The sequence below is a fragment of the Lepisosteus platostomus genome, chromosome 10 (assembly GCF_059453375.1).
Source record: "Lepisosteus platostomus isolate fLepPlt1 chromosome 10, fLepPlt1.hap1, whole genome shotgun sequence".
Lineage (NCBI taxonomy): Eukaryota > Metazoa > Chordata > Actinopteri > Semionotiformes > Lepisosteidae > Lepisosteus > Lepisosteus platostomus.
Window position 1 is genome coordinate 54557800 of NC_142620.1, and position 27555 is coordinate 54585354.

The 27555-nt window shown below is 45.2% G+C and overlaps 1 protein-coding gene across 1 annotated transcript; it reads right to left on the bottom strand.

Annotated features, from left to right (window-relative positions):
- apln (apelin) lies at window positions 1–22977 on the bottom strand. The gene is made up of 3 exons (XM_088597401.1): window positions 22529–22977; window positions 9182–9353; window positions 1–4232 (listed from the first exon to the last, which is right to left on the bottom strand). Exons 1-2 carry the CDS (start codon window positions 22593–22595, stop codon window positions 9187–9189), a joined length of 234 nt encoding a protein of 77 aa, XP_088453527.1. The 5' UTR covers window positions 22596–22977; the 3' UTR covers window positions 1–4232; window positions 9182–9186.
- Window positions 22978–27555: the final 4578 nt, after the last annotated feature.

Here is a 27555-nt window from a genome sequence, read left to right on the forward strand (position 1 = left end):
TTTCTTAAAATAAGATTTTTTTTTAATATTACTTATTATCATAAAGATGTATTTACACACTTTACAGAAATAGAAAATAAAAACACAAAAGCTACGCATGAAAGAGAAAAAAATAGGTACTCCCAAGAGCTAAAGCTTATCTTTATAAATTAGAAACCAAAATTTCAAATATGTACACAGTATTCAACCAGTTCTGATACACTTTGCCCAGTTCAACATCAAACAGAGACTGTACATTTGGCCAGGCAGGTAATATTAACACACAGATGTGAACCACCTGATTACAAGAAAAATAAGAAACGGAGTAATACACAATGTCTTTGATGTCCTTCTGCAACATACTATTACTGGTCAGACAATAGGTGGGTGTAGGTCCTCCTAAGCTCCTCCTAAGCTCTTGTTCACCGTCTGCAGTGGCATATTCACATTTAAAGGCTATAGGAGTGTGCACTGAAATAGACAGAGGGCTGATCTGCTGTATCACTGGGTCACACTTGAATGTGCTGCAGGAGAAATGATTCTCAGAGTAACAGAAATTCTTTGGGAGGTCAAATCTTGTTCAACCTGTTGATCACTCAGCAGCAGAGGTGAGTAACAGTGAGTACATTTCAGCTCCCTGGCCTCTTCGCCAGCCTGTGTTTTACTTTAAAAAAAAGCAGAGCGCACACCTCTTTTTCCTTCTGAAGGGTATTAGTGGAATCTGACAGGAAAGCCCCTCCTGGCTCAGGAAAGATCATTTTCTTTCCCAAAGTTGATGTGTCTGGGATGGAGGACCATGAAGACGCAATGTTCTGCACTTCTTCCATCGCCAATACTTCAACAGCAGATCTCACCCCCCCCTCAACCAGCTCCCTGCCCCGAACTCATGCTAACAGGGTTCGTGCAGTCTTTCACTTCTAAGCATCTCGTTCCCAGCCAAATGCACATAATCACAGGTGAATAAGAGCAAATATCTGAATTAGAAATGCTTCAAACATATCAGAGAAACAAGCTAGCAAGTGCATAGGAACAACATTACTCAGGCCTCGTGATTTAATGAAAATAAAACAGAGAACAGGAATTGTTTTCTCTGACGTGAGCTCTCCTGGAAAAGGCCATTAAGGAACTCTGGAGGGCTCCATTAAAATGTATTGGTTTACCATTTCAATTTGAGCTGGTGTATCTTTTCTTTTCATGCCATGAAGCCCATTACTCAAATGCGCTTCTGAGGACTGTGGATTACGCTCTGCATGCAGGATGCATGTTAGTTATAATGTGTCCATTGCAGAATCTGCTGAAAAAGATTTCTAGACCAATACCATAACAAATAGCCAGTGTTCCCACTGTAGACAGAAAGGAACATCAATCTACCTTTGGGCAGCCAGCTGATGAATAGGTACAATTCCTATACAAGGACCAGGGGAAAGTGTTGTGAAATACTGGAAAACCACTACATGCCTGGAGCCTCTGATTTATTTTTCCAACAGTGCAATGGAATTGCAAAAGAAATGTGCATCCTCACAGGCCCGTGCGCTGAAGTCTTGAAGGGAAGTCAGGGACCCTGGGAGCACAGCTCTGCAGTGTTGAGGAATAATGCCCTCTTTGCTGTGTCTTCTCAGCAGTGCCACTGACCGGTGAATTGGAAAGAATTGTACTTTGGATCTGTGATATTTGGTTTCAGATTGCGACATTCAATTCTTAATGACAGAGAATTTGTCACTGGTTTAGCAATATTGAGGGGGTGGCAGAGAGGGCTAAAAGACCCCCCCTCCCTCAAACCAGTTCTTGACCTCCCATGCTTGTTGGCTTTGGGCCAAAGTGCTGATCCTTCGCTTCAGGGTGGTGCACATGGAGAGATACATTCATGAAGCAGGAGCACGGACACAGGCTTCATTCAGCACCTTAACAGTCAGGGGCTCCCCGAACCGCACATTTTTCACACCCCTCCTTTGTGCAGACGCCCCCTCCCCGACCCCCCCCACCCCCCACACCCCAACTCCCCCTTCCCACTCCTTCTCTTGTTGCTGGGCTGCATGGGCCCCCAGCACCCCGTCTCCGAGACACACCGGAGATCTTACACAGACACACAAGGCAGCCCTTGAAACTCCTCAATTATGTGCAATATAAATCAAATCTAAATCATTCAGAAGGGATGAAAGAATAACGGTCAGACTGAGATTATTAGTATTCACCGTGCCTTAAATTTTAATGCATTTTTAATCAAGGTAAGCTAGGCTCGGGTACATTATCACTGTTATTACTTCTGGATCTTATTAAGACATGTTCCTGCAGGCTGGAAGAGCTGCTGAAAGACCACAGCTCTTCTGTTTTCATTAAAAACGAGCAGGAAAAAAACGATTGCATTCTGCATGGTTTGAGCTCCAACCAAATTCTTTCATAAATAATAAGAAAAAGAAAATCCTCGCAATCCAGCTTCTAGTAACATCATTATAGCTGAAAGGCTATTTGGGGAATATAGTTGTGGGTTCCTGCCTCACTTTACCTTGGGGAATTATAGAGATTTAGCATGAACACTGAGCTATTGGAGACAAAAGCTTGAAGTATCTGAATGCTCCTTAATGTTTTATTACCACATTAAAGCCTGCCACTCACCTGCAAATTGCTTGAAAAAACTCTGGGTTAGCTAATCCTTTCTTAACCTGCATCCTATTCAACTTAGGTTGATGTGACTTGTAGGATTGCCTTCAGCGGACCATACACGCTTGATAGGTTAATGATGGCAGTCCAGAACTCTACAAAGCTCTTCTGCAGAGCCTGACCTGAACATTGAAAAGGCAACTATATCCCCATGGTGGCATTACAGTGGTTAGCAAGTCTGTGAGCATGGAGCAAGAGGTGCATATATAGGCAGAGAGATATACAATATTATAAATACACATATATAAGTATAAGTATTACTTAAATAAATGCACAGAACAGAGATAGCTCTGGTGTAGGCTTCTAACACAGCACCCTGAGAAAAACAAAACAAATTCCAGTATGATGTAAAGGCATTGCATCCCATCAATCAAAAGTTTCAATCTCTTCACAATGAATGTAAAGAACTCTAATGCCAGTCAGTCAGATAGCAGACAGTGCAGCGAGGATAGGCTGGAACAGGTAACTTGGATACTGAGCTAGTAAGACAATGTGCAGGGGTCTAATTTATTAAAAAGCTGACTTCCTTATCATGTTTTCTAAGACCTCTGTATAGTACGATTTAGCATCGTGTTTGTCAGCTTTCGAGGCTCCACGTTGAGGTAACCTGGCAGCGTTTTGGAGACAATTATCATTTGGCACTTCATTAAAGAAAAAAGGCAGTAAGATGACTACATTGGCGGTGCTGGCAGGGTAGTATTTTACAGAGGTACTAAAAAAGGAATATGCATGTACACGTATTCTTTCATAGGATGCCAACAAGCAGGAGAGTATAATTTCAGTTTTAGCCTGGTGAAAGCAAAACTTTGGAACTAAATGTTTGGGAACATCAGAATTTGGGTTCAAATAAGTCTTGAGGGAAAAAACAACAACATTAGCAATACCATCTCATGCCAGTCTACGATAAACAACAGCCTCGCTTTGCTTTCTTAAAAGGAGGCCTGCTGCAGACCTGGAAGGGTTGGAGTAGCTGGTCCGACAGTGTAGTCTCCTGACCGGGGATGAAGCTTGTTGGGTGGACTGGGGAGAACCGAGCGCTGGACACTCGTGACTGACCGATCGCCTCCCTGCTCTCCGCAAGCCCCCTCCTCCCTACTCGTACAGCCGAGAAGAGCGACATGGCAGCAGAACAAAGGACCACAATCACCTTGGACTGGAGGACGGCACTACCGCACCTTCTGAAGGGTCTGACGCTTTAGGACTAAAACTGATTGGACCGGGCTCCTGAGTGGGCCGCACGTCATGCAGGGTGTGTGACTCCGGGCAGAGGGCAATGAAAGGGCTCTAGAAGCGAGTGAGAAAACACAGAGAGAGAATCTGGTAGCTTCCAGATTCCAGATTCCACCCCCCTCCCCCCCACACTCCCCTCCCTCCCCTCCCCCTCAACCCCCCCAACACACACACTCTCCCTTGCAGAGCCGGGGGGAGTTGGCTTGTCCTTCTGGGCAGACGAAGAGTTGCTTGAAAAAAAAAAACGCGAGGCGCTGTTTAGGACGCCCGTCTTCGGGCTGGGCTAGCCCAGGCCCCCACTGCAAGGCCCCCCAGTGCAGAGGAAGAGCGATCAGAATCTGGGGGAAGGGCGTTCTCGGCAGTGCCTGCAAGAAAAGGGAGAAGACAAGAGGTGTAAGCCGAGGCAGTCCCCCATAAATTGTGATGTTAATTGAATTGCAGAGGTGCCAAGCCGGCCTGTACTTGTTGTAAGCCTCAAGAGCAGCTCCTTCAGAAGCCTTTACAGGATATCATGCCTTCCATGCAATAGGAGTTCATTCTCAAAAGTGCTTGGGGAAACAGGGCAGAGCCTGACTGAGAGGCACAAGGACGATTCAGGAGTGTGCGGGCCTTTTGATTGTGAAACTGAAACCAGACCAGGAAAACAGTGCAGACAGTCAGATAGGTTTCTTACAATGTGTGTACCCTGCACCCGAAACATTTGGAATCTGTTTCGTGAATGAAATAATCTTTCAGATCTTTTAGTTTTTTATCTTGCTTCTTCCTGCTTTGATTGCACTGAGGCAGTATTCTGGTCTTCTCTAGTACTTATCACAAAGCCCAAATCAGTGACCAAGCGGCTGATGACAAAATATATTTACACACATCTGCAAATGAGCCATGATAATTTAATTTTCTTTCTGAAAGAGTAGCAAAGCAACTTCAAATGTCAGTTCAGTAGTGTTCATTCTTCTACAAATGTCTTGTGTAGAAAAAAGCTAGACTGGCCCATTCTATATGTAATAAAGCATGCTCAAATGTTTGGATTTTCTAACTTTTCTCACTAGTGGCATCCAATCAACATGCTCAAGGCAATGTCTGAGATCACTCTGGGAGTCACATGGCCAGGTATGAGTCTCTAAACTGCAGTTTATACTTCTTCATCCTGTGCTGTCCTGCTGCCGCCCCTATCTCATTGCTCGAAAAATCTCCTGAGCTCGGAAAAATATATTTCCAGCACTGTTTCCCTAATCAAATATAATCCCCCCAGAAGCCTTATCTATGGCTGAGTCCCTGTGTGAAAGGCAATATTTCTCACCTAATCCTGCTGCACCTCTGAGGGACTCAGAGTGGGACCACAGTGCTCTGTGCTGACTAAGGTCCATTCTTGGGCATTAAGTTAAACTGCTGCTGTGGCCAAATTAGAAACAGGATTTAAGTGTTTCATTATTTCTGAAGTTTATTTTTTGTGAATGCTTCTTCCGATTCAAATCAGGTTTCCTGCCTTTTCGTTATTTGTTTTCTTTTGTCACACCCTGGCAGGAGTTCAGCTTGGCTGAAAAGACTCTCACCTCGGGAACATGTGCTCTGTTATGACACAGGAGTTTCTAAAAGTCAGGATTGAGGCACCTGCTAGTTCACCCTCTCTCCTGTGGGTTTTGCCTGTGGAAATCTCTAATGCTTGGACCTTAGACATTTACTAAACCCTATGGCATGAAGGTACAACTGGTTCAGCTGAACCCTGAATGAAAACGATCAGGGTTTTCATTACTTTATTAATTTTTCCTTTCAGCTGTAAAACCGGCAAGCATGCCTGAACTCGGCCCCCAGCCTCTTTGTTCAGGCAGCGGGAGCTGAGGTACTCAAGGCCTCGTCTCCATCGGCAACAGTGCTGGGGGCAGGGGGAGTGTGTGTTTTTTTTTTTTGGGGGGGGAGCTTCTCCTCCCCACACACTTGTTAATGGGAGCCAGGGTCCAATTCTGACTGGCAACACAGACAGGCACAATGGAGCCTTTTTCTCCAGCTCCCATTGAGTTTGATCTAGGATCATTCCCTCTTGGGTGGAACAATACCTGACTCCCACTGTTTCCAAAGACAGGCTCCCCCATGAGAAGAATGAGAAGAAGCAAAACAAAAACTGGCAAGTGAAAGTGCTCCCTGGATCAGGGCGTGAGCAGTGTGGTCCTGCTGTTGGCAGTCCTGCCTGCTGAAACATTAATTCCCCCAGTACGAGACAGGTCTCAGCCTGGTTCTTAGCATGATGGACTACAAGTCTTACAGTTTTCATGTAGATGGGACTCATTCAGGAGGGACAGACTGTAGGACAGGCCTGATCAGCAGAGTTTTCCACAGTGATTTTTTATAGTGGAAGGAACAGACACAAATGATCTGTCTGTGAAAGCTGGACTGTTACAGATTTCACACATTAAAACTTCAACTGTGTGAAGATGATATGAAGACAATGCCTGGACTTATGAAAATAATATATTATCTATCCCCCCAAAACATTCAAATTTTAAACATTGCTGAGCAGTTTATACATACATTTCATGTATTAAACTCTTGGAGGGGTGTGGTATTGATGCCTGTGGTTAAATATATAATATTTTTCTTTCTGTAAAAATTCCCCTGTTTAGGAGGTGCAACAAGAACAACCTGTCGTTGAATTGGTTGCCTTTTGCACTGTTTAGCAAATGTTTAGCAAATGTTTAGGAATGTTATTTTCAGTATTCTAGTTTTCTTAATGCTGCCATTGGTCTGTTTTTAATCCTTAATTCAAAAACTGTTTTCTGACTAAGCACTATAGACAGATCGTACCAATGAAGTGTACTAAAAAAAAGATAAAATAATTTCTTGCGCCTGCATTGAGCGAATCAGAACCATTCCGTGCATAGCTTTTGTGCGCATGATGCTCCTTCGTTTCAAATAGGATTCACCACCCTATCTGGAAAAAAATGGTCGCCTTTTGCCATTTTTAAAGCGCACTGAAACTGGTAAGGCGAACAATGTCCTATTTTCAACCTGCGCTTCCTAGATGTCTTCCTGTCTGTACTTTTCGAAGTGCAGAATTTTAAAGCACACCAGTTATAAGCTTAATTCCCAGAAATAAACAGGAGCATGACTGAAAAACGTTTTAAAAAAAAAATAAAGAAAAAGGCGGCTCACCCACTGCCTCTTTCATGCCCTGCCTCTGCAATCCTATTAACCCCGTCATTAACCAACAACACCTCGAACGTTTACAACACGGCTTTCCCTTCAGGGTTAATTTATGGTGGAGCTCCGCAGGTTTGCGCAGTGTGTGTTTTGGCATGTCCTGTGAGGTTACTGCGTACTGCTGTAGGGTCCCGGGCTGCAGTAAGACAGCTGGACGAGTCTGCTCTGACACAGAAGTTCTCGGTATTGCTGGCATGCAGGTTGTTTTCCCCCGCCAGAGAACACGCTCGAAAACTATCGTTCGCGTCTATTCCGAGGAATTACCGGGGAGTAAGGACTGAAAATTTTTAGGTGCAGATTTACTGTTACTGCGCTTCATGCTTTCAGAAACGTACTGTAGGTGCGCTGATTTGCGTACAAGGTCTGAGGTTTCTGAAACTTGGAAGGGAGTAAATAAGGTCATTTGAAAGGCACCGTATTATCTGGACCCTCGTAGTAGCTTCGAATGAGAAGCGTCGAGCACAACGTTCGTGCGTAGGGAAGGTTTCTCATGACATTCTGAGGAGACCGAGATATTTTAGAGACAGAATCACTGTGTACAGCAAAACACACGGGTTGTCGAGTGGCCTGTCCGCTTTCTAAAGTTCTCTCATTTCACCCAGGCGCACTGCTGCTTAAAAGGTTGTGTGACTTTCCCCCCTTGCTCCTCGACTGATGACTACAAAATGTTCAAACTCAACATAAATACAAAGGCTCACACCTGAAGAAGGCTCCACGGCCGAAACGTTGTGTTCTCTTTCTTCTTTTTTTCAGCATGGAATAAACCTATTACTTGTTCCATAAATACAAAGTACAACTAAAATAATATATATATATAAATTATTATTTGGAAGACATGGCTCACACAGCTGTTTTCCTGCAAAATCAAATATTCTTAAATTTTAAAGCTGACCTAGAGGTCTATTAAGATTAAACTTAACCCCCCCAATGTAGTCTTTCAAGGAAATGGCTTTCATTAAATTATTTATTTTAGAAAGGGGGAGTTGAGCCCTGGCTGGTAGGTATGATTTCTAAGTTGTACAATCCAAACCACCAGTAATTTGAGTTTTCTCTTTTGTTAATAAAACTCGAGAAGTTATTGGAGAAATGGGAAAGGTCAGGCTGAAGTCCAGTAATGATATAAAGATATGGGGCTCTTGCTGCCAAAAATAATCTAACTTTGGCTGTGCTGACTGTTTTCCTGCCTGGACACATGAGCCTTGCTCAGGAAGACTGTTACCTGTAGGTGCTGTTTAGACATGGTCGGAGTAATGTTTTGCTGGCTGGTTGATACATGAACTTTGAAAAGAAAACATTGACTGTGTTTTCCTTTTCCTTGCCAGTGTTTCTGTTGTGCTGTAACTGCTCAGAGAGCAGCCCTCTCACAAATACTCTCTGTCATAGGACAGCAATATGACACAATGACACACGATTAATTTATAAATATAATTGGTTAACAATTACCTTTCCATAACCTCATCACCCCTACCTCCCTCAGTCCCAGAATAACATGGTAGGGATCTGGTGTAAGAGGCAGATAAGCTGTTCTGGACTGTACATTGTAGTGGGCAGTTTGCCTTCTGCACATTTCAGTTTCAGACAAGGGAAAGACACTATAGATTGTAACTTCACTATAAGTTCAAGTATATTCTATATATATTCAAGGAAAATGAAAGCAAACAAGGTATTCAGTGCACATTTCTGTATGGCTTGTGTTGAACTGTAGGTGACAGAGCCTAGGTACAGTGCACAGTGCTTTGAGATCATTGAGGTGTTTTATAAAATAAAGATTAATTATAATATTTGTGTTCTAAAGCATACTTTTTCGGTAAACCTGCTAAAGTCTACTCTGTTATCAGAATATGGAAGCCAAATAAAAAGACTCATTAAGAAAACGTTCTTACAGAAAGCTTCAAATCCATATAAAGCACAAAAAGGCAATATTGTGGGGCTGCATGAAATAGAAAAATATCCACAATAAGAAAAGGTTTAAATTGCAGGGCTGTTTCCCTTTCTTCCAGATGATGGCTTCCACTTGTTTACACTTGACACCCCTTGGGAGAGCATGTTGGAAAAGCAGGGGGAGGACGTAGTGTAAGACGTCCTACACCCAGCCCCCTAGGGGGCGCCAAACCAGACTCACCTGCTCTAGAATGGCATGGGCCCCTTGTGAGAGAGGCGGGGTCGGGGGCGTCTCCTCTTCCACCCGGCCGGCCTGTGGCTCTGGCCGCCCCGCGCGGCGCTGTGCTGGACAAGCTTCCTCACGCTTCCTCCTTCCTCCATGTCCTTGCTCTGCTCCGTGGAGGCCAACGGCCCTGCAGAGACCAGAGGGGAGGCGTTGGTCTGGGCGTGCGTGTGTGCGTGCGTGTGTGTGCGTGGGCCAATACAGGGTCTATCCCGCGCGTACCCTGAGCTGATCGGAGCTGAGCCGGTGTAGAACAGATGAGCGCTTCCTCTTTCTCACAGAACCAAGGAGAGCTGCCAGCTACAGACCACCGGTGTCTGACAGACCAGCGCCGTGGCTCAGTCCTGCCACTCTGAAGCGCAGGGAGCTCTTTGTTTAAACTGTGTGGGCACACGGGGAAAAGAGACTCTCTCCGGCCTTCGCACCACGTGCCCAGCAGCTCTGTGTGTGTGCGTGCTTGCGTGCAGATGTTAACAGTCATCTCTCAACAAGGCTGATCTTATGCTCTAGGAGGAGTGGACGGGAGACTGTGGAGAACACAGAGCCTCCAGGCCACAGCTGGACTGTCAGTATGTACAGTACATACATACCATAGATAGGCTGTTCCCCCTACTGCTTGTTCTTTATCAGAAAATCATTCATTTGCTACAGAACGCTGAACAACAGTTTTCCATAGATCCCTTTACATTCAGCAATCTGGCACAGCTCAGCCTGGACTGGTCTGTCGCTCGGAAATGATTGAAGCCACACTGTTCCTGTGAGTGTGTATACACTATATATATCTTTCTCAGGGCTGCTGTGCTTTACAGTGGAAAATTCCCAAAGCCCAGCCTGAGAATGATTGCTCAGCTGCAGCTCATTGTAGCCTGATATTAATTATACATGTGTCTTACCAGGAGCAGGGCTAATCGTGACTTCTTTTTTTGTCTGCTCAGGAATGTATTGATTGATAACTTATTTATGAGATGTTTTCACATTTTCTTACTTGTTTGAGCCCTGAAGTATTTTTCTGCAGTATCTGACATATATTGCTTGTACTGTAAATGGCACCTCCAGTATATAACTCTCAGGTTGAATGGTAGTGTTCTACAGTTCCTCTCCCTCTCTTCCTGCGTGCTCAGGAAGCTCCCCTTCTTCTGTAGTTCATACGTGTTGGGATCCCCTCATCTCTCGCCTTCCAGCCCCCCCCCCTCCCCACACCCAGTCCGGGAGCACGTTCTCTCCTCAACGGGGCATCTTCAAGAGCAAGCCGAGCGGCTGTCTTGGAAAGACGGAAGATGCCATTTGCGCTTTCCTGTCAACAACCAGAATGACATCACTCACATTGTGTCCAGAAATTCCCACTCGTTCTGAGGAAAAGCTGGAGGTCCTAAAGGAAATGGCTGCCACCGACTGCTACTTTTAGTAATTGAATTGACTATCCGTCCTTGAAATGAAGCACAATCTGACATCAATAGATTTTCTGTCATTAACACTTTCTTAAGTACGAATCCTGTAACTCCAATAGATAAAATGCTGTACATTTTATAGAAAAAAAACAATTTAAGACTTTTGTCTCAACAGTAATTCAGATTTAAATGGGTTAAAATTAAATATGCTGCAAGTTTCCTCGTTGGCAAGATTCATTGCTTGTGTCTGACTGCTTCCATTCCAAGACTGACTTTGTGCATGATATAAAAAGAACAGAGACTCCAGTTAATTAGTCTTATTGGAACTGTTTGCAAATTCCATCTGCTGTCAATCGATGGTAGATCTGCTGAGCTGTCTGGTTAGATATGTTGGAGCTGCTCTCCTTTTACTTTCCAGTCCAGGCAGTTAACAAGTAAACTTTCTCTAAGCGATTCTTATTAAACACATGTATTACTTACAACATTGCATATGCAGCTTTAGAACAAGTACTCTGTCTGTAAAAGGATTAGAGATCTATAAATCCATTCATGCTTGCTCTGTCTGCATATCTTCAACCATTCATGCAACTGCTAACCATTTTCTGGCTTTAAATTGCTAGTGTATGAGTAGATACAGTACATTTTCATTTTAATCTCTTTTTAAGGAGGAAAGGACTCCTGACATTATTTTTTAAATAGTGGAGATAATTCATTTATACATACAAATGGCTACAGGACATTTATTACCATCTCAGAACAAAAACAAGATCTTTTTTACAGGCACCTAATCCTCATCTTATCCTCATGTTATGATAGCACATACAGAAAGAGCAATGACAGTTTACACTTTCTGACTGCTTTTAGCTTGTGCCTTTTTTATCTTGAGGGCTTAATGTGTCGGAGGCCCTGAGTGTGTTAATCAGCAGGAAGAATTACTGCCTATTCTCTGGGGCCCCTGTGGGAGATTTCCCCGAGACACTCGCTATTGCTGGGGCAACTCTAGAGACATTTGAGGATATCCTGCAATTGAGCCAAATGTCTCCTATCCTGCCTGTTGAATACAACGCTTGGTGCACTGTCTCATCCACAATTTAATTGCTCTTCAACATGCATAGTCACGTGTGTCACAATATTTGAGAAGTTACGTTTTACCCGGATAGAGTGAGAAACGCTCTGATTATGCCACACCTGGAACTACGCTTTCGCAGAAGGCAGGAAAGCGTATCGAGAGGCACTTCTGCTGAGCTCTGTCAGGCCTTTTTTAATGAGGCAGCTCAGGCACTCCTAGTTTACAGAGCTGTCAGGCCTGGGACCGCTCACTGTTCAGCGCAGAGCAAAAAACACAGCTTTTTGAAGAATCTACGGCAGCCAGGCCACAGGAAGGGAAAAAAATTAATGAAAACTTCTAAAAATAATTCTGTCAAAGGAAGATAAGTCAGTAAGGAATTAACGTGCCGCCTGGAGGGAACTTTGGTTCAGGCACATGGGTTTGGTCTTTTCTAGGAGTAAGAGTAGTGTGGCAGACCTCACCTGCTGAAGATACAGGAGCTAGGTCAACAGAGAACGGTGCAGAGCCCCAGGCCAAGACCAAAAGCAGATTCAGCCCAGTTAAACCCAGAATAGTAGGTGCCTGGAGCTGTGAATCTTTACTAATGAGTGGCTTTAGCTCAAAACTAGACTTGGCCATCAGGACGTAGTGTCTCCTGAAATTGAAGCTGAAGGAGGTGAGCACATCAGCTCTGATTTCAATTTGCCGAGCGCACCGGAATATATTTGGAATATATGTATTTTTTTACTACACACAGTAAGGTAGCCGAGTTTGAAGTTGAAGCGATCTTCATCTTTCCGAGCTTCAGAATTACACTTAGAAGAAATTAAGTGCAAAATGGGGCTGTTTGACCAGAGAGATGTCTCATGATACCCGCAGTTAACAACTGATCGTCTCAGTGAGAATACTCCTAGTATTTTGCCTTCAAACAAAACGCCACTCATTCTCCAGTATGTAATTCCCAGATTAAAGCTTAATAAAACGGGAATTTCAGGAATGCATCGATGCCGGTTGGTAGTCTGAAGAAGGAAGCCTTGCGTTGCCGGTTGGACTCTTTCCAAACCAAAGACAAATGGCCAGTGGCTCCTGTTTCATTTCCTGCTCCTGCTCCTCCACACTCCTCAGGCACTCTCCTTTATCTTTCCTCTTTCGTTTGTCCTACTGACATCACCTGTCTGACAGCAGGCTTCTATAAATGACAAACTAGCCCTCAGTGAGTGAAGTTTACATGTGTAACTTGCCTGCAGCTTGGTCTGTTAGCGGAGAGAGCTGGGAGTGGAGGCTGATGGACACCATGAGCAGAAGTTCTTCTCAACTGTGTGGCAAGCTCGAGCAGTGGCACTGCATCCCACAGAAGGGCATAATGGACTGAAGCTGTAGTGCTCTGCCAGCTTGGCGGCACCTTACGTGTTACAATCTGACAATGTAAGCAAAGGACGGCACTCAGGTGCAGTGTAGCGTTAAGGTGTGAGTTTGTTGTGGGTAGCAGCTAGTGCAAAAGAGTCTAGGATATCTGGTTGTGTGTCACATCATGCCTATCATTGGCTAAATGCAAGTTTAGATTGGGTCTACCTAGAAAATGCACTGAAAATATTAATATGTTCATTGAAATAAGATGCTCCTTGGGTATTTCTCCTGTTCATAAAACAGTGTTCCCTAAGCCTCTTACCGGAATATTTCTATTCAGCCTCTAACCGATATTATTATTTTGTTTTGCTTTGCTCAATCCTTGTTGCATTGCTGATAAAAGGCGTGTCTGCAGGGGTCCGTACAGTTTTTGCTGAGCTTGTAGGCTCTCTGGAGCCTGTTATGCTTCTGAGCCCATTACCCATTATCATCTCCCCTCTGTGAGGGAGAAAATAAGCAACTTCAAAGCTCTCTGATGGGTAAACAAGCAGCTGCCATTGCATGGAAATGAGCACATTGGATTGGAACCCAGGGCTGCAGTAACCATGGCGAGCGAGGCCTGGCTGCTGCCTGTTCTGCCACACACAGCCAGATCTGCAGCTCTGAGCGCTGACAGCACTAGACACAGCCTTGCCATCCCACTCAGAGGGCATTGTCTGCCTGATAATTGATCTTGGCAACAGCTAAGTGCCCAGAGTCAAAGGTGAAGGGATGTTGTAATGAGCCTAAAATTTGTTTTTGAGAAGTAACAGAGGCAGAATGAGGAGGCATTTAACTGATCTAGGTCCATTTGATCTTGGCTACCACTGATCCAGATCCCATTCTGAGCCATTTAAATCCTTGAAATGGCAAAGCCCAGCTGCTAAGAGTTGTTTCTGTTTTTACTCTTTTATTGTTATCTGGTGACATGTGGTCCTGACTTTGCAGAAAGAAATGTTGTCATTTTTAAAGTTCAGTAAAGATTCACAAGATACATAGATTCACTAGATAAATATATACAGTACTTACACTGAACAGCTTCATAAGTACACATATTACCCACTGATGAAAATACCTTCCCAGACAGGAAGGCTATATCTGTACTTGAACCAACAAATTGAAATTCACGGGTTGATAAACATGCAGAGCTGGAAGAAAATTTCACTGGAATTCTGGCTTCTGTCTTAAGAGTCTTTATGAAATATCCACTGCACTCATTTTCCACAAACTGTGCAGCCCAGCAGGAGAATCTGGCGATTGAATGTTTCCCTAATTTCCTGAGATTGATGAATCTGCTTACTCTCTAGTGGCCTCTGACCTAAATTATGCCAACGGTCCACTCTGGCTGCTGTCACAGACGTTTATACTAGCAGAGGTAAACTGTATCTGAACTGCTGTATTTCTATAGCACCAACAGAGAGGTCTCAGTGCCGGTCTTACTGACTGGAGCTGGAAGGCCTCTGCTCAGACCCCAGCCCCTGCTCTGCTGTGGGAGGCAGGAGGCGAGAGGAGTGTGGAAGGTGTCTGACCATCAGTGCAGCTGTGTGTGTTTGTCCAGGTACACCCAGCCTCCTGTTCCTCGCCAGAGGGATTTGTTATTCAGCTTTTGAATGAGAAGATCTGGGCATGTTGTAAATTCATGGAGATTAAATGTGAGCAGGAGGTCTTTCATTGTCCATCTTAGCGGGCTCTTCAACAGAGCATACCCAACAGACACATCACTCATCAGTGCTCTCCAGAACGGACACAGAGCAGAATACCACGGGAAAGATCATGAATTTCCCAGCAGAGAGAAGACAAAAATGACAACTGCGATGCGTCTATGTTACATACAGGATGTGCATCCTAAAGACTTCGGTGTTACTATTAGAGTAAATGCTACCAGTCTGTGAATTATCTTCAGGTCATGTTCTTAACTCAGTGTTACCTTGGAAGATCACTTGAGGTGGGCACTGGTTGGCCCACCACAGTGGTCGAGTCGGAGCTGCAAAGTATTTTAATGTCTTTAAATGTCTTGCTTTTCGACAGGAAGTTTCCTGAAAGGGTTAAGAGAAGATATAATCCCTTTCTAGCCCTTTTCTGCAGCCTGCGGTTTCTGATGAGTACAAGAAAGCCATGCCTAGCACTAAGCAGCCCATCTGTGAGAAACAGGCTGCCGCTGAGTTCGCCTGGCGCGTACCTGATGCGTGAAGAGAGAGGTCGTTACACATCCCTGAACCGCAAACGGGGAAATAATAATTAAAATAAAATCCATTCTGAAAGATTCTGCCTTCTGAAGGCAACGCTGCTTATCGCTTGCCTACCAGTAACTCAGGTTCTTGGCAGAAACTGGTACCAATCTCTTGTGGACTTTCAAACCACGTTTCCATGGCAGCGACAGTGAAAGGCGCTCAGTTAGGAATAAAAAGAATGACATTGTCAGCTGGAATGAATCAGGTTTCCCAGTTTACAAATTTCAGTGCACCAGCCCTGAATCCGTGATGAGTGTGTCTTGGGCGCTTTAACCCTTTCCTCGTGCTGCTCCCAGCGTGTGAGGAGTGGATTCCAGCGCCCAGCTCCCTGCTTGACATGCAGCATTGTGCTGCTGTGATAATGCCGGGCTTGTCGGGCTGGAGAAGGGCGGCTTTGTCCGCCACGACTCCGCAAAAGGAAAAGAAAGTGCATGAAAAATGACAAAACTGCCCCATTTCGGACTTAACCCCTCACCTGCCAGGTGTGCATCGACCGCTCCCCCAACTCTGTAACGAGCGAACCACAGCAAAGCGACTAACAAACTCCAACGCAAACTACTGCAGAGGACACTTTCCAGGCCCACGGAGACGTCTGTCACCCTCAGGTGAAACACAGGACGCAATGCATTTGTTTTGCTTTGCATTTGCAATGCATCCTCCTGGTCTCTGCGCTTTACCATCTCTCTATGAGCTGTCACGCCTGTGCCATGCCTTCGCGCTGTTGGCCTTTGGTACGCTTTGCCCTGCTTCAATTATGGTACGCCACAGCAATCCGAGAGCAGCAGACACAGAAAGGTATAATTGAGGTGTAATTGTAGCTTTAGCTTATATTTGCAACCAATGTGCCGCCCACCCAGCACAACTGACGTATTTCGTAGTATGAAGTCAGATTGTTTGGTTTGAAGTGTCTCGGAATTACACAATGACACCACGCTGGATGTGGATGAGCAAACGGTGTGGTAATCCGGCGAAGAACAACAAGTGCCTCCTTATTCGAGTGACCTGAGGTGAATCCTGGTGTAGAAAGAGCTGGGCGGGGCCAGGGGATAGGCCTGACGTACGATTTCCCCAGACCTGGCGCTGGAGAGCGGAGGGGGCCGTCCTGACAGGGACTGTGTAGGGATGGCAGCTGTGGCACAACCAGCCAGGACCTTGCACAGAAGAGCTGCCAGTGGAGACATAGGGTGGTGCCAATCAGCCCGGGGGGGGGCAGCCCTCAGCCACCGTCTTCTGAGACGCCAAGCTGGGGGAGCGGGGGGCATGCTCTACACTCTACCAAGGGAAGACTGCCCTTCCCACCTCTCCCCTCCGCCCGGATCAGCTGAAACCCACGGGCTGTCCGAAGGAGACTGCTGGGAGTGGGGAGCAGGCAGTTTGGTGATGGTTACCGCCAGTGGGTGGCACCCAGACCCCCACGAGCTCCCCGATTTCATTCTGAGGTCAGCCCTTTGGGTACTGCTCAATGCTCAAGCTCCTCGGGGGATGCAAAACTCTCCTAGGCTGAGAAGCAGAGCTTCTGCTCTTAAATTCATTGAAATGCTGGGCGTGTGCCAGACCTTTTGGATCAAAAGTTAACAGGTGGTTAGCTGGCTTGTTATTAAAGGACAAAGCAATATATTCCTGCTCGCAATCATGCATGTTTTAATATTTCCATCAGACGCGGCTGCAGAGGTGAGGACAGAAATGACACTCTAGGTGTGAATAAACAATTCTCACTCCGCGTGCAGACAATTAAAATGGGACAAATGGTTGAAAATGAAAAAGCGTAATAAGAAAACGTCCATTTTATGTAAAACCTGGTATTAGTTGGAAATAATTAAAAATCCTTCAGTTCGTTTAAGGCTTGATTTGGGGTACTGGGACGCTGTACTGTTTTAGTACATTATGGTGTACATTACTACTGTGTTTCCATTAGCGAACATGGCCCCAATAAATCCAAGATGTGTTCCATGGCTTTCAGTAAATGCTAGCAACTGTACTTTTCCCTGATAAATTCCTTTTCTTTTTTGACTCATAAACAGCTGTCTACTATACAACACTTCAGGGAAACAGGAAATGCAAATTAAATAGAACAGCTTGGCGGTAGGCATTAAATTGTTAGAAAAAAAACAACAACAAAAAACAACAAGAAGATAACAGTATTATATCCACACAAAAAAAAAATCCAATTTTCCCCTGTAAGTAAATGTGCGAGGCCGGCAGCTGGTACATCGTTATCTTGACTTCTACTGGGAACCCGCAGTTACCGCGCAGAAAAAAATCCCTTTTCTGCATAATTACTGTCGATGATGACAGTTAGAAAAGATTTCAGGTGCGCGTGTGGAATTCATTGCTGCCTGCAGTAAACACAGAGCTTCAAAAATTGATGGAGCTACTGTAGTACAGAGTGGAATAAAACATTTTTAAAGAAACACCCGGAACGTCCTCGACCGCAAAAACTTTTATGAGCTCATTATCGCATTTTCCTATGCACAGCAAAAACGTCGGTCTGCGTTCGAGTTTAAAAAAAAATAAATTCACTCATGTTGAGCTTTGCAGTTTCACGAACAACAAAAGGCTTCTGGGAGCGGGGTTAGGAACACAAGGTACAGCAGTGGGACTGGGGACCTTTGACCCGCAGCTTGAAGTCCACCGAGGAGGCTGCCTCGCCCTGCTCACCGTCCCGTTCACAGATGACACCCGAGACAGTTCTCGCGAGGTGTCCACCACATGGGTGGACACCATGTGGACACCTTGCCACACGGGTGTCTGAGTGCTGCCCTTTACATCAGCACATGAGTGCTCCCGGACATCTCAAAACTGCAATCTGACTTAGTTCTTACCTGTACTGTTCGTTATGCGATTAACTGGTCTGACGTGATCCCAGCCCATCCCACATCTAGCAACAGTGGACGCTAATTGAAAGACTAATTTATTTTTCTCCCATTTAATGAAAATTACTTAATTACACAATTACTTATGAGTGTCTGCAATAAACAATCTAAGTATGCCATTTAAACCTTAGTAATAGTAATAGAGTAATAGAGAACAGCAACAGGCTACTAAAATCACACAACCAAAATGTGTTTGTACTCATTTATACATGTACATGGGGCTGTATTTTTATACTTCACACCTGAAGAAGGCTCCACGGCCGAAACATTATGTTTTCTTTCTTCTTTTTTTCAGCAGGGAATAAACCTGTTACTTGTTCCTATATTTTTATGTACAGGCACATCTTTTTCCATTCAAATGGACTGTGAAACTAATTAAAGCACACACATTCACCAACCTTAAATATTCATTCAGGAGTTAGCCCTGCGGTTAATAAAGAAATTCACCCTGTTCATATCAGGCGGCAACAACTGTAACTACACTTCAGTTTTAAAAGGGAGCTGTAAATCTTTTAATATTCCGCCCTGGTGGAAATGTAAGTTGTTTGAAATTTCTGGGTTTAATTAAGCCGTCAAAGCCGTGAATTGGGGTTCCTGGGAGTGTGGAGGGGCTGTGATGTTGGAACAAAGGTTTGCTCGCGTGCTGGTGGGCGAAGGCCCCGACGGGGTCTCGAGAGGGAGCTGCAGCAGGCCTGACTGAGGCTCGCTCCCTGGAGCCGTGCAAGGCCTTTCTCTCATTATCACAGTGTGCCTTTCATCCACCTGCAAATTTGGAAGAGGCAGAGAGACCACCAGCTGTGAGGTTTTACAGGCTTTTTAATATTTCAATGCCCGCCTGCTCCTTCACTCCTGAAAGCCCGCGGCACCTGTACAAACCCAGACCCCCCGCTGGCACTCTCTCTCTTTGCACTAAACTTAAGACCAAAGCCAGAGCTCGGCTTTTTCTGATTTATTTATTTGAGGTCCTTAAATTGCGTGCAGGCTCTCTGCAGGCACGCGTGCTGGAATCTGCAAGGTAGAGCCACCCTCAGAGGTAAACAGAGAACCAAACTCGCTTTTAGACCTTTAATGAATATTTATGAATATTCATCTAGATACCAGGAAGAAAATCTTAACATTGGGTTTGCATTTCCTTCTACACAGCTGAAGAAAGACTTCTTTTCAACATTAAATAGTCTTTTCTTTTAAACTGAATATCTCTGTATCTCTGGTCATCATTAGGAAAACTGCCTGGTACCTGCGGTGGGCACTACAACATGTGGCTCATGTAGAGGGGAGGCACTGAATTATACATTGACTGCTTCATCTGTGCCCGGTAAAGTAACAGCCTGCCACCCTCAAGCCCCAGAATGGATCAGCCTCCAATGGTAGTCTTATTTGCATCGCCGAAGAAGGCCTGGGAGTGATTACCTGGCCTTCATTGTCTAGGTGCTTTACAAACACTTCAGCCAGGATGAAGGTGTTCGCTGGGGTCCCTGACTGCAACCACAACCAATCCTCTCAACAGCTCACGAACGGGACGGCTAGTGTGGGATGCAGTTAAGAGAGGATAGAAGCAATCAATTTGCCATCCAGGCCGAAGGTGCTTGAAGAGTGCTGTTCTGTCAATTGGGGCTTGAGGAAGACAAAGCTGAACTGCTGTGGCCACCCTGGCTGCAGGCGGCCTGCTCTCTCTCTCTGCTTCTGCAGGATGGAGCCAATCCAGGTTATTCATAAAATAGATCTGAACCTGTGACCTCGTGATAGAGAGTTTCTGCTGCCGTCTGCCAACAAGCAGTAAGCCTCAAAAGACCTGCCAACTGATTCCACATTGTCCTGTAATAGCTGCACAGGCCTTCTGCACGGCTTTTGTCTATCATCCTGTTATTACAATATATTACAAGAGAGGCCTGATTTTTTTTTGGGTTCTTTTTATGACCCCTATGATCTTGATTGTAGACCCACAGACTTTCTTCCCGTTAAGCAAGTGCACTCAACGTGCTGGAATCATGACTTAATAGCTTCTGTGTACTTCTAAGAAAGGTCCATTGATGTGGATTAACAAAATATCCCAGTGATCTTTGAAAAGAAACATTGCCTGCCTGCAGCTTCCTTAACGAGGCCCGTATTTATTGTGCCGGCCTGCCTGTGGCTCTTCTTGACCCAGAACGTATGGCAGTGTGTCTGAAACATCCATGCTGGTGTGAGACCCTACGCAACAATACATCAAAGTTTAATACAAAATAAAAGCAACGTTGACAGCTTGCATGAAATTGGCCCTTTGCACGCACAAGCTTTCACGAACTCTAGCCAGGGTCTAGCCATTAAACAGGTGAGTAATCTTCGCTTTAGATAACTCACCTGTTTAATGGGGGCTGCACATAGAAAGTCACCCAGACAGCTAAAATTAGATCTTTCAGGCTTTTCTGTTTCTCTGTTCTGACCCTTTCTGCTCATTGCGTGTTGAGGGATTTATGCTGTTTCAGTGCAAAGTGACAGAAGAGAGGAAGCAGAGGTGCCCTAGGTACAGTATCAGTCAGGGGCAGGCTGGACGCTACTATTCCCACTGGCATTTCAGTCCAGCCTCAGATGTAGCTGATCGATAGGGGATCAATGAGGCACAAGCCCATACAGCACACCTTGGAGACTGTCTGCTCAGTTACCAAGCACAGGTAATTTAAACAGACCTTCACACACAGAGCCCATTGCTTAAAGGCCAGAAGAATCAGGAAGAAGCACAAAGGCACGAGTGCTTCATTCTTTTCTGGCACTACTTATTCTGCACAGATCCCTTCAGCACCCTCTCCTGTCGCAGGGTACACTGAGCCCGACTGCTACAGCCTGTTGCATTAGTGGCTCAGTGTCTTCAGTAGCAAGAGGACTAAAACCATCAAAATCATGAAGCCGCTCACACAAATGACTGAAATAGCTTGAAATTTCTAGCAAACTAGGAATGAACTCAGAGCATTGATCTAAAGATGAAAGACTTCACACCCACTGCCTACACGCCGAGCCTCTCTTAACACCTTCCCTCGACAGCAGACATCAGATGCATGTTTAGCACAGACAGATGTAAGCTTCAGTGACGCTCAGTATTCTTTCAATGGAGTTAACATTGCAAGTGGCATGCACTGGCACAGAGGAACGGAAGCTCAACCTGCAACAAGCAACATATTCCTGCTTTGCACTAAACTGCACTTCTCCCGCCTCTGTCTAACATCCTGTAGTGTTCTGTGCCTAATGGTGCCACCCTAGGGCATGTAAAATGACACCTTAATGTAGGCTGGTCATTTCCCATTGAGTCATGTAAAAATAGAAATGGTATTGTGTGGGTATAATGCATGCGTGCAAGCATGGATAAATATTTCTTGAAGCGATGCCTAAAATGCATGTGTACCCACACATACCACTCACTGCCCATTAGTACAAGGGTGTCATTACTGGCAATAATCTAGGAATTTACCGTATCTCCCTTGCTCATTTTTACACTAAACTGTTACTGTGCTTTGCTCTCACAGCCTGGATCTTGCTTCAGCAAACTGTTTCCTTCCAAACCATCTGATTTCCTAAAATGCACTCCTGCATGTCAGTGCAACAGCTTTTGCAAATCAAGAAAGTGCCCCCAGCCTGGTGCATGACTCTCACTGAATGCAATTTTATGATTTACATTCGCACCTTTGTGTGTGAGTGCATGTGTGTATTACATGAGTCAACCTTAACCGCGATCGTGGTCCATCTGATCTGCAGTGACACCATACTGTGCTTCTCTGTGTGACAAAGCCGTACAATTTCATTCACCATGGTTTAAAAGTCAGCTTCTACTCATAATGGAAAACATTCAGCCTTCTGCTCATATGCAAATAAAAACATGTCCACCCAGAAAGACTTCTTTGGCACCAGAGTGGCAATTGAATACTAGGGTGTGATTTTATAAAATGTCAATATACACACACATAAATGTATATAACATGCTCATTATATATAAATACACATAAATAATACCTACATGTTCTCTGACAAGCTTGGAGGTACTCAGAGCAATTTTGTTCTATTAATGTCAGTGTATTGCCAACAGAGGAGCAGCCCCATGCAGAGATTAAACCTCTCAGTCTGAACAGAAGCATTTTATCTGTGAGATAAGCAAGTTATAATCACAAAGCAATCGATGCCCATTCAAGTTGATCAAATAAAACAAACAAGCCACAACAACAGAAACTAGAGAACCACTGCACTGCAGTACAGCCCTTGACCAGGTGCTAATACTCTCAGGGTTCGAAACACTGAGGACTAACCGGTTATGTAGTGGATTAACTACAGATGCCTGGCTGAGCCTGTGCTGTCAGGAGGAGAGAAAGAATTCTAGAGAGCCTGAACGCAACATCCAGAGCTCCCTGACTTACCGGCACTGGCAGAGCACAGCAGAGACACCAACAGCACAATCACCAGTGTCAGGATCTTCACATTCATTTCTGCACTTCCCTCTGGCACTCCGTTAGTCAGTAGCTGATATAGTGCAGCGTGCGCGCGTGTGCGTGTGTGCGCGTGTGTGTGTGTGAGAGAGAGAGAGAGGGAGAGGGAGTGTTCTCTCCTGAGGGGAGACTGTGTGTGCGAATATGTATGAGTGTGTGTGTGTGTGAACACTCGTCCAGACCTCTATCTATATATGTATTTGTAATGTATTTATATATCTGTGTGCAAGCCTGACAGCGCCACGCCGAGACTGAAGGCACGTCTCAGTCTGAGCTCTCCTGAGGAGGTGTGTTTCTGTTAGAGAAAGGCTGCTGGTGCCAAGTTCAGCAGAGCTGTGAATGTGTGGAGCAGCAGCCTGCAGCAGGTTTTTGTATGTGAGCTGTTTGCCTTGAATAAGAAGCCCAGTCGGTCATGTGGCTTATGTATCATTGACTCTCTGGGTCACGGAAAAGGGGCCTCCCTGTTACCCCCCCACCTAATCGACCCTCCCACAGAGGACACAGAGACAGGGGGAGAGGGAGAGAGAGGGGGAGAGATCGTGAGTGAGTGAGTGGTGTTCGGGGTTATTATAATAACAAAACAGGGTCTTGTTAAAAAGACATTTCCAGTTCTTTTTGGGAACTAGGAATCCAAAAATTAAGGTGAAGCGGGAGCGAGGGAGCAGAGAGGGAGAGAAAAAGTTATTTTCCTTTTGTCTCTTTCCCATCTGCACAGAACAAGTCTCTATCCCAGTTCTCCCTCCTGCCCCCCAGCCTTGTTTCCTTTGACAAATTGTATGAAATAAATACTTGAAAGTTATTAACCCTCCTGCCACAGAACCGACTGTAGGGAAACAGCTGACAAACTTCAGAACTCTGCACAAATTCCCCTGGATTGAAAACTTAAATAGTAAAGGCATGATATTCAAAGTTTTTTTTCTGGACTAAAATTAGATTTGTATCTTCAAAATTTTACAATCGCTTTCAGAAATGTAGCTTTGCAGAGCAGAATAATCTACTCCTGTGCACAAGTTTAACCCGTTTCTTTTTCTCCTCCAGAATTTGGTTTTGAAATATTTTCCTTGACTGAATTTTTTTAATCGAATTTGAAAATACACGACTATTTATTCAGAAAAATAGATCTTTTCAGCATCCGTTGGAGAAAAAGGGAAAACTGTTTTGAACAACAACATCAAGAGCAGCAAGTCCACATCACCTTTACTCTGCGACCGATGTTGGAGGTTTACACGAGCCAGCCTAACAGTGCAATCATTTGTATATAAATCACACAGATTACAATAGTCACAGGTCATTGAACTATAAATGTGCCTCAATTGAATAAAAACACTAGAAGCAACAGCCCGGTGAAGGTACTGTCTGCACAGTTGTAATGATGTAAATTGAGTTTGGGTACATTTTGCTGTGCTGTGTCTCAGGACACTCTGAAACATATATAGACTTTGAGCCTAAGAAATATATCAGTGCCAGACAGCATGAAAAAGTACCCCATTGCTTAATGAAAAGAAAAGAAACAGCATTTCAACTGCTGTGCTATGCTGGTACTAATAATAAAGTTCAACTTCTTGTGTCAGTGAACTTCAACAAGTACACGTGCAAAGCATTACAGAGCGACTGTAAATGCTGTAAAATCCCTTGTCTCCTTTTACTGTGAGTTAATCAATAGGCCTGCGTGAATATTTGAACTCCTCAAGCGAATAAAAGGGTTAACAGTTCAGATGAGAAGCAACGTGTTCTGACTGCGTTCAACAGGAATGCAGAGAAAACAATGCTGGTGTACTTCATGCGTGTTGGTTTGAGTTCACTCCGGTTTAGGAGAGGAAGCAGCAGTGTGTCGGATCTCACATGCGTGTGCAAGGTGTGGACAAACCACGGGAGGAGATTATCTAGTCGGGAGAATTGCCTGTGCTCGCTGCGACTGCAGGCTCGGCCACTGCGAATTGGTCTGCGTTTTGCGCTGTGAGACAAGAAAGAAGGTGCTTCTTCGTGATCGGGAAGGCAAGACGCAAGGACCCCTGCACCCTCTGCAGTCTGAGGGATCTCCCCGGTGGCCCGGCTTCTGAATGCAAGAAGTAAAACCGGATGACTGCACTGTGCCTGGCCACAACCCCAGATAGTCCAGCTCCTGCTCACATGCTAGCTAAAGGGTGGCTGGGTTGTGCTGCCCTTGTTTCCACCTGTCAGAGAGGGCATTGTGACGTGTCTGGAGGCTAACATATACATGGACCTGGCACCCACTTGAAAATGAAGAACAGGAGTACCTTACAACCTTTTTCGCCCACTTCAGTGCCTAATCAATTAGCCTCAGGGGTCACTGAGATGCTGTCTACTGATTCTTATCTACATGGCTCTTTTATTTTGCCAGGAGATGTGCCAAGCAGCGTTAAAGAGATGCGCTGAATGTCACTCTCTGCGGTGTTTTCTAGGGAAGATGATTCATTGCTCTGCGCTGGGAGAAGCCAACCCTTTTTGAAGATTCTGTCAAGCAATCCTTTACCTTGTCTTTGCTTTTTAGTCAGTTTGTTTTTCAAAATGCACCCAAGCCTTTCAGTCTCCGTGTGGGTCTCCTTGACTGCATTGCACTTCATCGTGTCGCTTGAACAGGTTTCCTCCTTAGTGCCGAGACTCGTCTGAAATGAATGACTGTTAAGCCACCTATCTGCATTATCCAGTTAGCTTATCGACATTTGTTGTTGAATTTTATAATGATTGAGTCAGGAACCATCACGATACCCAGGCAATAATTGTGAGAGTGTTGAGTAATAAAGTTAAAACACTTACGTATTGCAAGGGGAGGTAATCAAACTAAGCACATTTCAGTGTCACTAACAATGACAGTGTGTGTGATGCAATGGTGCTGAAGCAACAAGTCATTTCTGACCCCTGAGGACCTGACTTCCCCTTCAGTGGCTTTAGAAGTCGTGCTGTAAAGATGGCCGCCCCCCCTACAAAGTGACACAGCTGCACAGACCATGAGGTTTCTGTTTAAACTCACATGGCCTCCGTAGGAGAAGGGCTGTACACCAGTAGGGTGTGGACAGACAAGTGCTAAATGTGAGACGGGTGAAAGGGATGGAGACGTGTTAGTGATAACAGTGACCTAGCTGAGTGTGTTTCCAGGATTGTCTCCCCTGGCAAAGTGTGTGCATGGCGGGAGTCTGTGATACCGCTGGAGACTGCTCCACCACAAGCCCTTGGCGGTGTCCCTCTGTAAGGAGACCAAGCGTGCATGCACATGGGCCCAGGGCAAGGGCTGCAGTGGGGCGTCTCACGGTTCCGGACTGTGAGCTCCGGCTCGCCCATCTTGTAGGGGCTCCCACCTTCAGAGCCTCACGCCTGTGCCCTGTGAAGGAGGCCCTGGGAGATGGGGATGGACGAGACAGCAGGGTCTGCGTGGCTTTGCAGGAAGGGCCCAGAGACCCAGCCAACATCGTGCCATTGGCAGGGCACCAGTACCATGTGAAGCATGAGGATGTGCCCTACCCTTGACAGGTAGTTGGCGGAGAGTTTGCCGATGTGTTTCTTTATTGCACAAAGAGAGGTGAGACCAAGCTGCTAGACTGTGTTGTTAAACTTATTATAGTAATAGTAATAATAATAATAATAATAATTGCTTACACTTATATAGCGCTTTTCTCGACACTCTACTCAAAGTGCTTTACAGATCATGGGGATCCCCTCCACCACCACCAGTGTGCAGCCCCACCTGGATGATGCGACGGCAGCCATAGTGCGCCAGAACGCTCACCACACATCAGCTATCAGTGGGGAGAAGAGCAGAGTGATGAAGCCAATTCATAGATGGGGATTATTAGGAGGCCATGATTGGTAAGGGCCAATGGGAAATTTGGCCAGGACGCCGGGGTTACACCCCTACTCTTTTTGAGAAACACCCTGGGATTTTTAATGACCACAGAGAGTCAGGACCTCGGTTTTACGTCTCATCTAAAGGACGGCGCCTGTTTACAGTATTGTGTCTCCGTCACTATACTGGGGCATTAGGACCCACATGCACCGCAGGGCGAGCGCCCCCTAGTGGCCCCACTGACACCTCTTCCAGCAGCAACCTTAGTTTTTCCCAGGAGGTCTCCCATCCAGGTACTGACCAGGCTCACACCTGCTGGGCTTCAGTGGGTTGCCAGTTGTGAGCTGTAATTTAACTTAATGCCCTGGCAGCCTTCAAAGGAACAGTCCAGTGGGTCGAATAGCCATGTGACCTCTGGTTCTGATTTCTGTGCTTTTGCTTTTTCTTCTCTCTTCCGCGGCCTCGACTGGGTTTCTTTGGTTTGCTTATTTTTCTGGTACAGCTGGATAAGTGCGTTCCTTTCGGAAGCGCAGGGCGACCCGTTCTGAGGGATGGAAGAGCTGCCCGGCCGCCCCACGCCGGACATGAGCAGCGGGCACACGCTGCATTTCCTCGACAGCTGCCCCCCTGCAGGAAGCTCTTGAAGTTTACAGGAAAAGGGCCGATAAAAGAATTCCAGCAAGATATCCGTTTTGTGAGCTTGACGACGCAAACCATCCTCTCGCCGGTGGGCACTTAAAGAGTTTTTATTGTCTCTGTGAAGTGAACTCTTCCTGAATTGGGGCTTTATTAATAGTTTGAAACTTGTCCTTTGCTGGACAGCTGAAGTCAAAATTTAGATCTGGAAAACAAAGTGTTGTTTTCCCCCAAGAAATTCACGTGTGATAATGGGAAGACATTAGCGGGCTTTTGCTTCATACTTTGCTAAACTTCCTCTGTTTTTCTTCTTATATTTGGAGTGATACAGTAAGTATGTTTGTTTCCTGCAACACATCTGTTTGCAATTTTACCCTGTGAGTCAAGCACCTTAAAACAAAAGGAAGCAATCGGCCATTAATTTTTAATATGCAATTAATACTGTTTGTGTTTTAAACAACCTTTCCCTTAATGATTAAATAAAGCCTGATGTGCATCTGCTTCAGAACACCTTGAAAGA

What these genes read in the sequence shown, in the direction of transcription:
- apln (XM_088597401.1), bottom strand. Translation starts at nt 22,595, where the DNA reads ATGAATGTGAAGATCCTGACACTGGTGATTGTGCTGTTGGTGTCTCTG. An exon ending in GCTGTGCTCTGCCAGTGCCG is followed by an intron (nt 9,354 to 22,528) that starts GTAAGTCAGGGA and finishes TGGTCTCTGCAG; the next exon opens with GGCCGTTGGCCTCCACGGAG.